Source organism: Oreochromis niloticus, linkage group LG3 (assembly GCF_001858045.2).
Source record: "Oreochromis niloticus isolate F11D_XX linkage group LG3, O_niloticus_UMD_NMBU, whole genome shotgun sequence".
Taxonomy (NCBI): domain Eukaryota; kingdom Metazoa; phylum Chordata; class Actinopteri; order Cichliformes; family Cichlidae; genus Oreochromis; species Oreochromis niloticus.
Window position 1 is genome coordinate 82,053,905 of NC_031967.2, and position 13,475 is coordinate 82,067,379.

The 13,475-nt window shown below is 42.2% G+C and overlaps 2 protein-coding genes across 3 annotated transcripts in view; one reads left to right on the forward strand and one right to left on the reverse strand.

Annotated features, from left to right (window-relative positions):
- The window catches only part of LOC100692238 (H-2 class II histocompatibility antigen, E-S beta chain), a 488,804-nt gene that overhangs the window by 143,573 nt on the left and 331,756 nt on the right, over window positions 1–13,475 (reverse strand). The gene's annotated exons all lie outside the window — the stretch shown is intronic.
- Window positions 3,937–7,286, forward strand: LOC112846154 (protein diaphanous homolog 1). Its single transcript, XM_025905464.1, has 2 exons — window positions 3,937–4,055; window positions 4,130–7,286. Exons 1-2 carry the CDS (start codon window positions 3,948–3,950, stop codon window positions 4,727–4,729), a joined length of 708 nt encoding a protein of 235 aa, XP_025761249.1. The 5' UTR covers window positions 3,937–3,947; the 3' UTR covers window positions 4,730–7,286.

Here is a 13,475-nt window from a genome sequence, read left to right on the forward strand (position 1 = left end):
TTAGCTTCCAGGGCTATCACTGACTAAACATACCAAGTTTCACCGCGATCAGACGAAAATTCATTGAATTAGCCGCAAAAGAAGACCACAAAAACACACAGCTGCGCAACTGCGCTAAGACAGAAATTGCCTTACCGTCCCGATTTTCTCCGTTATTTTCGCCGGTGTTCCAGATCTACTGGCGTTTAGATCAACTGGCGTTAGTCGAACAGATGTGTGGCAGTCTTGCGTTTCAGGAGCTGCTACCGACAAACCAGCAAAAAAACGCCAAATGTGTCACCTGTGTGGTTATCTCAAACACACTCCGTCAGTCTTGATGCTGTTGAACAACAAAATGTTTAAAAATGTGGCGAGTTTACCTGGTGATATCCTCACGCGCGACGCGATCGCGAAAACAGCAAACAATTAACACCACGCCGATGTTGTTCACAGGACACCAAGAGTAAACGATCGGGAGACTCTTGTCGTCGTTATCGTTCCCCTCGCACGGTTTATTTCTCCGAATTCAGCGTTTTTGCTTCACAACTAAAGCGTGCAGTTTACTTTGTGCACTAACATGGAGTCGAGTCAACCAGCGCCACCTCTGGCCAAGTGCCACAGCCTACAGCCAGATCAACTTGTGACACACATCTGCACCACGTTTGAATTCCTTTCATGCACAACACATTTGTACCTTTCAATTGTGTCTGTTTGTGCGTCATGCAAATAAACCTTTGAAAACTGGCGTTGGTCGAACAGATGTGTGGCAGACTTGCGTTTCAGGAGCTGCTACCGACAAAACAGCAAAAAAAACGCCAAATATGTCATCCGTGACACTTGTGAGGTTATCTCAAACACACTCCGTCAGTCTTGATGCCGTTGAACAACAAAATGTTTAAAAATGTGGCGAGTTTACCTGGTGATAGCCTCATGCTCGACACGATCGCGAAAACAGCAAACAATTAACACCACGCCGGTGTTGTTCACAGGACAGCGAGAATAAACGATCGGGAGACTCTTGTCGTCGTTATCGTTCCCCTCGCACGTCTTATTTCTCCGGTTTCAGCGTTTTATGCTCAAAACTACAGCGTGCAGTTTACTTTGTGTGCACTAACATGGACTCGAATCAGCCAGCGCCACCTCTGGCCAAGTGCCACAGCCCACAGCCAGATCAACTTGTGACACACATCTGCAGCACGTTTGAATTTGTTTCATGCACAATATACATTTGTACCTTTCAAGTCTGTCTGTTTGTGCGTCATGCAAATAAACCTTCGAAATGAATGAAATGATATCATGTATTTATTATTGACCTACATTTGTACAAAATGCCAAATTATGTAAACAAAGTCATAAGAATCACCACCCTCGTACATCATGATATCAATACCTTTGCCCATTAGGAAAATGTCGTGAACAAATATATATGACACACTAATATCTCACCAGTGTTGTAACATCGCATGTTGTTAGCATAGTGTGCCTGTGTCTTTTCTCTGCAAACGAACATTTCAGAGTTGGTTGTTATATACAGTCTGTATAAGTGTGGTCAATCTAATAAAGATCCGTAAGGAGATGGCAGTTACGCTGAATGTGCAGCAGTTACACAGTGATCAGTAATAAACAGTCTCCAAAACTTGCATATAATCCTCAATTTGGAACCCATCTACTGACTACCACATAGCAGCTGGAGCAGTCTCCAAGGCAGGTCAGTCCACTGCTGCCACCTGTGGCCAAGTACCATAGCCCACTACTAGATTAACTTGTGACACACATCTGCACCTGCTGCTATGATCACATTGAGTAAAGGCTGAGTGGCTGCACTTACACCTGGTACACCCAAATCCACCCACAAACATGTTGAAAGATGCAATGCCAGCAATGTGGATTGTCAACACTAAAAACAACCAGTAGGCAAAGACAACACGGATCAATTTTTTCTGTTCATTATCCAGCCAGATATACTTATGACACAGATCTTCAGCTGGTCCTATCACCACGTTTGAATTTGTTTCCTGCACAATACATTTGTGATGTCAATGTTGTCTGTTCTGTCCCATAAACCATGCAACCACATGAAACACAATTGTGTATCCATTTACATCTCATCATATACATGACGTTTTAGACATCATAACTCCTTTTGTTTATGTTATTACACACAAAAAAATATGTACTGCACACACAGATTACATAGAAATATGTCATTAGTGTGCCCACAACACACCTTGTCAGAATATGATTCTGTATATTTCAATTGGGCAACTGGAGTCACTTGAGGCAACCATGTGGTGTTTGCCAGGAACACTGGTAGCCAGTATAGGTCATTAAGCAGCACAGCTGGAGAGAATTGGTAGTTCTATGCAGCCTATATAAGCATAGTGAGTACAACCAACATTTGTGGGTTTTGTGAGGTGATAGCAGTTAGTGACTTTACAGCAGTTACACAGTGATTAGAAGGCAACTATAGCCAGTGCGGTTGAGAAGAGCTTGTGAGAGAGTGGATTTCTGAAAGTGAGTGACTGAGGTGTGCTAGTTGGTGTGTCTGGTGTGGCTTTGAGTCTGTGTGTTTGTGGTACAGTGGAGTAGGTAGATAGGTGGACAGGTGTAGGTGAGGGAAATGGATCCCAAAATTGTGAGTGAGCTTCTGGAGTTCAAACTCCATAATCGCTATCCTGAAGGATCAACCAGCAGGGAAAGATATACAATCAAGAGAAGAGCTGAGACCTTCAGGATAAATGGTGAGTACAATGGATAATGTCATGTAAACCATCACAGTGTAGTATTGTGCTGTAATGTGACCATTTCTTTTTTTATTTCCTGTGTGTTCCTTCCTTGCCTTACATGCTTAATGTAGATGGAGACCTGTATTATGTATGCAGGCAGAAGAAGAACAAAACTGAGAACCTGGCGAAAGTGGTCTGCTCTGCCAAAGAGGCAAATGATATTTTTGAGGAATTTCATTCCAGCCACTTTGGTGGACACTGTGGATGGGAGAAGACCCACAGTGCTATCATGGCACACTATTACTGGCCTGGCATGGAGGGAGACATTAAAAAATGGGTGAGCACATTTTGTCTAAATGAGCCTCAAACCCATTTTGGAAACCCCAAAACTCCCCCCCTCTTTTCTGTTTGTTTGTGTTGCTGTTGTTCGTTTGTCTTTTGTGTGTACTTTGTTGCTCCTGACCAACCCATATTACCTACAGCTCTAAGGCATTTTGCTGATTATTAGCATGTAATGTTACTCCATTTGTCAATAGGTTGCTCAGTGCCCACAATGCCAGTGTAAGCGGGCCAATATTAAGGAAAAGAAAGGATACATTCCAATCGAGGTACAGTAACACAGAATATGTGATACTGTCCAAATACATCAAATGTGACATGTTCTTTTTTTTACCCCCCTCACAGGTCACAGAGCCCTTTGAGCTCGTTGGAATGGATCTTGTGGGTAAACTGACCTTAACGGATGGTGGTAATCAGTATATTTGTGTGATGGTTGACTACTTCACCAAATGGGCAGAGGCCTACCCACTGAAAAACAAAACTGCAGATGAGGTCACCAGTTGTATTCTGGATTTTTTCTACAAATTTGGTGCACCTAAAAGACTGCTAACAGACCAGGGCTCAGAGTTCTGCAACAAGGTAAGGTATTAATAGCTCAAGCAGATATGGAATGTAAGCTTGAATGACTAATGTGATCTCCTTTTCAAGGTCAACTATGGCTTGTGTAAAACCCTGGGCATCCAAAGAAGCCTCTGCTCACCATACCATCCCCAAACCAATGGCTTGGTGGAGAGATTAAATGGCACAATCCAGAGGTACAATACTGTCATTTATATTTTGTGCTGTAACTATGTCACAATGCTGGGAATTTGGTATCTTGTTCTTATGAATTCACATTTCAGATCCCTCAATAAACTGGTGAGTGACGAGCCCAAGAACTGGGACAAATATCTGCAGTCCACCATGTTTGGACTGAGGACAAAAAAGCAGCTGACGACAAAATACAGCCCATATTTCCTCATGTTCGGCAGAGAGGCAAGGTATCCATCAGAGATCCCAAAGGAATACAAGGTAAAATAGTGTAATTCACAACAGAGAAAATGTTGCAATCCTAATCCAGTTGCTCAGTTATTCTATTCTGGCAGATTACAGAAGACATGGTCACAAAAATCATTTCAAATGAAGACGTGTGTGAGGGCCTACAATCCCAGGAGGTGGTATACGCTGAAGTGACCAAAAATGTTAGAACCACCCAAGACAAAATCCGCAGGGGGAAGGCAAAAAGGGGAGAGGAGGATAGCTTTCAGGTGGGAGACCTGGTTTTGCGCAAAAATGTGAGGCAAGAACAGAGAAAAGGTGGCAAACTGGATGCTGATATGCTGGGACCCTTGAAGATTGTGGAGCTGGAAGGCAAAAGTGCTGACTTGGTTTCAGAGAAGGGCAAGAGGACTCTGAAGGTCAACATCGACCAACTGACGCACTACTTCCAGCCTGAGGAGAGGGTCCCAGCAAAACTGAAGAACTTGTCTGCTTCCTGCAAAGGTCCATCAGCCCCACCAGTGTCACCGCCTCCCTGTGAGGGTCCATCAGCCCCACCAGTGTCACCGCCTCCCTGTGAGGGTCCATCAGCCCCACCAGTGTCACCGCCTCCCTGTGAGGGGCCATCAGCCCCACCAGTGTCACCGCCTCCCTGCGAGGGGCCATCACTGGTACAGTCTTGCTGTGACCCCGAAAATGGTGAGTAAGCAGACAATGAACAAATGAGATGTCTGACAAGTGCCTGACAATATTGTCTTCACAGTAATAACCAAACTCTGGGCTGGAGAAAGGGGAAAGGTGCTGTGGTCCAAAATTGGGCCTTACAAGCTATTTTCAGAAAACATTGCTGATTTGGCCCCTGGGAAAGAGTTGGAAAGTGAGGTATGTAGATATTGTCCAAATGAGTGGTCACCTTATTGGAAGGAAATGACAATGTACCGTTTGTGCTCCTAGATCATAAATGCCTATTTGACACTGGTGGGGCGACAACACGCTGCGTTGATTATGGACTCCTATTTCATGACCTCAGTTTGGCAGGGGTCCACAAAGGGTTTCAGAAAGGTGAGTTGGGTTTGACATTTAAACATTCTCATATAAGACTATCCATGATTTAATTCCAAGATCTTCACTTTGTAGCTTGATCTGCTGAATTATGACGTGGCAGCTGGGGCAGTCTGTGACAACAGACACTGGACACTCATTGTAAGAATCACACAACCATGAGAATTTGAAGTGGAATTACTAGATTTAACATGATCCCCATTTGTTTTTCAAGATAATGTATCTAAAAGAGATGCGGGTTGTCTTTGTTGATCCATTTGGGGCAACACAAGCACAAATGAATAAGTGCAGGGATGTCACAAGGTAAGCAAAAAAGGCTAATGTTAACCACAGCAGTCATTTTTCTGACTTGTACATGTGAATTACATAAGGCTGCTGCACTGAATAACATTCAGTACCTGTTGGGTTATTTTCTTTTTTTTTTTTCCACAGAGCTCTGGTTAGGAGACGATGTCCAGCCATCGGCAAATGGACGTGCTCAACTGTTGCCCATCCAAAACAGCAGGACCTAACATCCTGTGGCGTGTTTGTATGCAAGGTAGGTAAAATGCTCATGGCGTATTGTACCTGAATGGACAGATTCTAATGAGTAGACAATGTTCAGCTTGCAGAACAAATACTTTCGGGGACCAAAATACTGTACCCTGTTGACAAGGAGGGGGTTGCCAGGCTCAGACTGGACATAGCGCTCTCTCTGATCCAAAACTCAGGTATACCCGAGAAACGGCATTTGGACCTCCATTTAAACATATTTCTGTGTATATCCTCATTGTGACATGTATTTTTAGATGACATTTCCCAGCTATGTCGTGCCTGTGGTGAGGGAAGCTCAGGTGCAGAAACCGATGACTGGGTAAGATGTTGAAATCAATACCTCAGATGGTAGCACCTTGACTGGGTTGCTTCATATCACTGGGTGACATGTCTCTTTGATGCACCAACAGAGGAATTATACTTGAGGTGACCTGCATGCCTTTGCACTTTAAAGACACTAGAGCACCTAAAGGATGCATGAAAACGTCAAGTGATTCACAGATAAGACTGTTGCACAGAAATATGCAGTATCTGCACACTGTAACATGTTTGGTTGCTTTACTCAAGAGCCTGACTTCAGATGAATGACTCTGACAATCTAATTTTTCTTGCGGATTGAATGCACCTTCTGTGGGAAGTGGTACCACACAGTGTGTGTGGACTTCCCCTCTGCAGAAGGCGACTACAGATGTAGCGGGTGCTAAATAAACAGAAAAAATTGAATTGTCTTTGCCTACTGGTTGTTTTTAGTGTTGACAATCCACATTGCTGGCATTGCATCTTTCAACATGTTTGTGGGTGGATTTGGGTGTACCAGGTGTAAGTGCAGCCACTCAGCCTTTACTCAATGTGATCATAGCAGCAGGTGCAGATGTGTGTCACAAGTTAATCTAGTAGTGGGCTATGGTACTTGGCCACAGGTGGCAGCAGTGGACTGACCTGCCTTGGAGACTGCTCCAGCTGCTATGTGGTAGTCAGTAGATGGGTTCCAAATTGAGGATTATATGCAAGTTTTGGAGACTGTTTATTACTGATCACTGTGTAACTGCTGCACATTCAGCGTAACTGCCATCTCCTTACGGATCTTTATTAGATTGACCACACTTATACAGACTGTATATAACAACCAACTCTGAAATGTTCGTTTGCAGAGAAAAGACACAGGCACACTATGCTAACAACATGCGATGTTACAACACTGGTGAGATATTAGTGTGTCATATATATTTGTTCACGACATTTTCCTAATGGGCAAAGGTATTGATATCATGATGTACGAGGGTGGTGATTCTTATGACTTTGTTTACATAATTTGGCATTTTGTACAAATGTAGGTCAATAATAAATACATGATATCATTTCATTCATTTCGAAGGTTTATTTGCATGACGCACAAACAGACAGACTTGAAAGGTACAAATGTATATTGTGCATGAAACAAATTCAAACGTGCTGCAGATGTGTGTCACAAGTTGATCTGGCTGTGGGCTGTGGCACTTGGCCAGAGGTGGCGCTGGCTGATTCGAGTCCATGTTAGTGCACACAAAGTAAACTGCACGCTGTAGTTTTGAGCATAAAACGCTGAAACCGGAGAAATAAGACGTGCGAGGGGAACGATAACGACGACAAGAGTCTCCCGATCGTTTATTCTCGCTGTCCTGTGAACAACACCGGCGTGGTGTTAATTGTTTGCTGTTTTCGCGATCGTGTCGAGCATGAGGCTATCACCAGGTAAACTCGCCACATTTTTAAACATTTTGTTGTTCAATGGCATCAAGACTGACGGAGTGTGTTTGAGATAACCTCACAAGTGTCACGGATGACATATTTGGCGTTTTTTTTTGCTGTTTTGTCGGTAGCAGCTCCTGAAACGCAAGTCTGCCACACATCTGTTCGACCAACGCCAGTTGATCTAAACGCCAGTAGATCTGGAACAGCGGTAGCCATGTGATAGCCGGTAATTACCATGCCAACCTAGCCGCATCAGAGCTGTTTTCCGTCAACAACCTCCATTTTAGACCCACCTACAGACACGTGACTGGACAGACGCCACATGCAATAAATTTGGACACACGTGGATTTTGGCATTACAACGTCTGATTGGTTGAAATGACGTGAACGTGGCATCGTTACTTTGAATCTATTGGCTAAAACGATTAAAAAGAGGTGTCAATCATGCAAATTGACCAAAAGAAACCAAGGTTACAGCCCATCAGAATTTAAAGGACCAGAGGCCAATGAAGCGCACAGCAGAAAAGGGCCATTACATGTTAATGTGTGGTTAATTCTTCAAAAATATATTTTAAAAAAAAAGCATTTTTAGGCCTGTTAATAAAATTTATTAATTTCTGCTCTTTAATACCTAAAAAAAATAAACTGGCATGGTGTCCAATTGTGTGCCAAAATTGGACATTTTTGTACAACGTCTGGATATTCATGTATTGACAGGGCTGTAGTTTTTCACTGTTTTACTTTAGAAACACAAATCTTTGCATAGATTATGCTTATATGTTGGTTACTGGATTTCTGGAACCAAATATGATCTGAGCCATATTTTTAAAAGGGTTATATGCTAAAAATTACAAAAAAAAATTACGCGAAAATAAAATCTACTTACTTTTTCTGTGTTCCAGTCTCAGTAACTTTGACACAGTAATATCTGCTTTAATATTTACACCTCTGATTAAATGTCCCAAGTGTTAGCTTCATTTTGATACCAAGATTGTAAGGACAGAGTTTGTGATTGCAGAGAAATAATCAATTTAATTTAGGCATTGCATTTTCGAACAGGAAGCTCAGAAACCCCCTTGGGGCTGAAGAGGATATCTGAACTAAATCTAAACAAATATCCTGCTACAGTTTAATAATGAACCAATCCAGCAACAATGAAGGAAGAAACCAAGATGTTCCTGACTCTGGTAAAGGAGAGGAAATGAAACACAGACTGCTCTCTGCACATATCTAACCTGCAGGTAATAATCTGTTGGTCATTTTTCTCCCATTTCAAACCCAGAGACTGTAAACACTGAGCAGAAACACAGAGTTCACCCCAGAAAATCTACATGTGCAGCTAAGAAGTGACTTTAGGTTTAAACCTCAGTGTTTTATACAAATAAAATTAAATGTCTCATTTTCCCTCTGACTGACCCACTCGTGCTGCCCTCCTGTGGTCATGGCTGCAGACATGTCACAGTCTTCAGTCCTTCCCCCTGAAGCCCACCTCTCATAGCACACTACATAATCAGTGACCCAAAGCCACAAACGTGCAGTGCAGCCGTATCGCAGTCCCAGCCACACAAAAGGAGTCGAGGCATTTTTGGCTCTTTCCTGGACCCATCGCTGCTCCTCAGGGTTGCTGATTGAAACCAGGTCATGGTGTTTCTGTCTGCAGTAATTCAAGGCTTCCTCCCAGGTTTTGTTTTCTCTGATCAGAATCAGTTTATCTGCCATAAAATCAGAGAAAACATGAACTCAGTTAAATCTGAACTTCAAGTATGTGGATGTTTGGTCCAGTTTCATTGGAAGAACAGAAGAAAGCATTTCAGTGATTCTTCAGATGAAGCAGTTGCTCTACAGAGAAATCTCTGTTCCAACCATCAGCTAAACATCTTCACCTCTGACAGAAGTTCAACATACATGCAGAAATAAATCCTCTCAGTGATTCCAGCGGTTTATCTACTAAACAAACAGCTGAGATAAATCTGTGTAAACTCACCATCATAGCAGAAGAAAGGCTTTCTTTGGTCACATCCAGCAGAGCTCCATCTTCCTGATCTCTCTAACAGAGTCGTAGCACATGTCCTGTTGTTTAGTCCATCATTAAATGAGTCCATGCCCCAGTATCTGAAAGAGAAGTTACTCCCATCTGACCACCTCCAGCTGTCTCTGAACAGGCCGATCCACAAGTTCATTGTAGAGCCTTCAGACTTCTGCAGCTTCTTAAACTCTTCACTGTATATCTGATCGAGTCCACTGGCCAGGTCGGTGTGATGCTGTCTGCAGTAGTTCTGAGCCTGAGTCCAGTTCACAGACGTCTTAATCAAATGAAAGGTTTTGTTGTCTTTCATTGTTTCTGTCGGGTCAACAGAAAAACACAAAAACATCTTTATCAACTAATTTCTCTCATTCTTCAAACTGTGTCTTTCAGGAACATATGATATAACACAGCTTATAAACTAGATTTTAACATTATTAAATATTGTTTCATCATTTTACTGTCCACATACTCTCACCGTCATAGCAAATGAACTGTAATGTGTAAGTACAGGGGAAATCTATCCACGCCATGCTTGTCATCACACAGTTCTCGGGATATGGTTGATCATTTGGCTCTCCAGCTCCCCAGCAGGTCTTATTTTCAGTGTATTCCTCCCCCGACAGAGACCAGTGCCACCTCCTGTTGGCTCCTCCTGGCTCGCTGTACAGTCCAATCCAAGCTTCTGTTTGACTCTGTGCAGAGTCTTGAAGTCTTCTCATGTCTGTCAGGTCAAACACTTTGGCCAGGTCTGTGTAGTTCTCTCTGCAGTATGCCCGTGCTTCATCCCAGCTCATCTGCTCTTTAATAAAGTGGTACTCATACAGCTGACATGTGATGAAGACACACTGACCTGAAACAGAAGAAATACTGTTGAATATCTGCTGATACAAGCAGGAAACTCATGTTCCCATCAAACTGTCCAGTTTACAGGTGAATCCTTGATTTTCTCAGTAAGAGTTCATTTGTTTAATGAGTCCTGATCAAACTAAAGGATTTTAGGTGGAAACAATCAGGAGCCCTGGTAAAATGATCACTCACCCATCAGAAGAAGCAGAAACAGACTCCACTGCATCGTCGCTCTGTCACATGAAAATGACTTTTCTTTCATTTGGAGGAAACAATGAATCCAGCAGCTCTTCAGTGTTTGATGGACACGCAGCACTTTATATTAAACACAGATATCTAGTTTATCACACACTGCTGTAAGAAATATATGATTATTCTTAATAAATGATCATCTGTTTAAAATTGTCCATGAAGACAAAGCAACAGTTCAAATGTGGTCCACACAGCACCTCTGTACACAGACATGAAATGAGCCTGCAGGTTTGAATCTGGTTCTTCTCTGGTGTTCATGCAGACAGCTCTGCAGTAAATAATCATCTGTACTAACACACACTCTGTACTCAGTATTTGAATTTTAAGATACAGATTTCCCCCTGACACAAAGACACACTGTTAATATGAGTTATATACAGACTCATTTACATTTTGCTATGGAAAGAAGAAACACTGTCCATCAAGTAAAAACAGGAAGTTTCATTCTAGTATTCAAATATGACAGCAGAGGTGCACATGGACAGGTCACCACTCTGTGACAGAAACATGACTATGAGTCTGTTGATTTTTGAGGATATAATCATACTGTTGCCTGTACTGATAACTATCGCTGGATCGCTCTGACGCTGACATGATCTTATAAACCTGTCAAAGACTTTTGCATGTACTGACGCAGCAGTCACACGTCTTCAAGCTCGCCCTCCAAATTCACCCATCATCAGGTTGTCATCCATCGTTGAGTTTGTAGAGCTCAATTAATGTCTGACTGTCAGTTCTGATTATTTAAACACGATTATTTAAACGTCACTCAGTCGTTGTCAAAAAATATCTCCTCTGGATATGCAATTGTTTTTAATATGGCACCTTTTATATTTCACAAACTGCAGATGATGAAATCCACTTTATTTTGCTCATAACTACTGAGCTACATCTTTAATATGTCAATAAACTATTTGAACAAGAACGATATCGTAGATGTAAAGACGCCTCTTAATTGAAGCAAAGTCAAAAATCTGGAATAAATTTGATGTGACTGTTCATATAAAATACAACAAAGTGTGTGTGGTGTGTGTGTGTGTCTAACCCAGTCATAAATTACATATTGTTATAATTACACAAAATGTGTTCTTCATACCTGACTATAGGACCTTCAAGCCTGTAGTTATGTTCATTATCAGAGCCCCTCCTCATTGTTCTTCTCCCTTGGTGCAACCCTCTTCCCTTTTCTATAATTCCCCTGTGGGAGAGGTTGGTGTCATTTCTTTCCAGACACTGTACAACACACATATAATGTATATTTAGCCACTCTGATGTTTCTGAATGTGTGTCTTTACTTCAGTTATTGTCATCATTGTGCCAGTTTTTGTTATATGCTATAAATGTGTAGTATGTGTGTGCCACAAATGTGTTTTAGGCGCCGTTAATGCTAGCATGAATATATAATTCTGGCTAGCTTGGGAGTTGTGGTGAGTTGAGCTAACCCTCTCCGCCACTGTTTGTATTTGGTTGTAGGAGCTGGAGCGAGCAAGTTATTTACTTGGAGGTCTTTCATACTTTTACCTTTCTTTGTCAGACACAACGCAGAAACACACTGGTTACACGTGTGTGTGTGTGTGTGCGTGCATGCTCGCAGAAGGACTGTCTCGACAGGAGCCTTTTTAAATGCATCCAATCAGCTTTTTTTTAAACAAGAGGTGTAGATCATACATTGTAATAAAAGTCTTCTTTTTCATATTTTATAAATATGAAACTCACAAGATTTTGAGTTCATGCTCATTGTGAAAGAATATAAATCTCTGTGTCACAATGAGTTCTATAAAAACTTGTTGTTTATGGGGACAATAAGACAAATGTTTTATGGTCCCTATGAATGATCTATGGTAATAGAAGAGGAAGCTTGAACCCAGATTCTGTCCATTTTCATAAGAAGTGACCGCACAGACATCTGTTAATGAGAGAACATGTTTTTCATCATAAAGACTGTGATGTGAAGCATCAGCAGGACGTTAAAGTGTTCAACAGTCTGAACCCTGAGACATAATAAAAACAGACTTTCCAAAGTAAAAGCAGAGGCCTCTGTGTGCTCTTTTAACAGCTGCTAGTACAAAACACAGTGACAACATGTGTATTATATACCCTCAGTCCAAAAGCAGAAAATATAAAAAGCAGAATTCACAAGAATGTCATCCTAAACAAATGGCATCCTGGGGGTTGTTACAGGGAAATACAAAAAGAAAAAGCTGCAAAATATATATCAGAAAGCACGCTAGCGTACGTGGTTGCAGAGCTACCCAGATTTAAAAATAGTTACGCAAAATGGAGCGTGTCTGCTCCGACCGGCTTTAAAGGGTTAAACAGAGTAGTTCCGAGTGCAAAAACCTGCTGATGTCTCAATTCTGTGTTTGTGGAGTTGACTAAACGTATAACACTGTCGGTATATTATGTGAGAAAGAAAGAAATTACTTAATCCTTAGGTTTAAAAAGTAAATGGCCTGGCCTCTATTTATATAGCGCCTTTCTGGTCCCTAAGGACCCCAAAGCGCTTTACATATCCAGTCATTCACCCATTCACACGCACATTCACACACTGGTGATGGCAAGCTACGTTGTAGCCACAGCCACCCTGGGGCGCACTGACAGAGGCGAGGCTGCCGGACACTGGCGCCACCGGGCCCTCTGACCACCACCAGTAGGCAATGGGTGAAGTGTCTTGCCCAAGGACACAAAAAGTGATACTATGACTCCCAAAACGTCTAGATGTCAGTCTCCCTCATGGCTGTGTTTCCCTGTGTGTTAGTTATCCATGTCCCAGTTTAGTTTAGTTATATTTTTTCGTGCCATTCTGCAATAAAGCAGCTTTTTGAGTTTAATTCCTGTGTGGTGAGTTTTGCGTTTGGGTCCTTCTCCTGCCTGCACACAGCCGAATCATGACAGAAGACTACGACCAGACAATGGACCCAGCAGCTCACAATCCCTCCGCTGAGCTCCAGGAGGACATGATTTACGCGGTGGAGTTTCTTTGTCAAGAGTGGTTTGCGCTG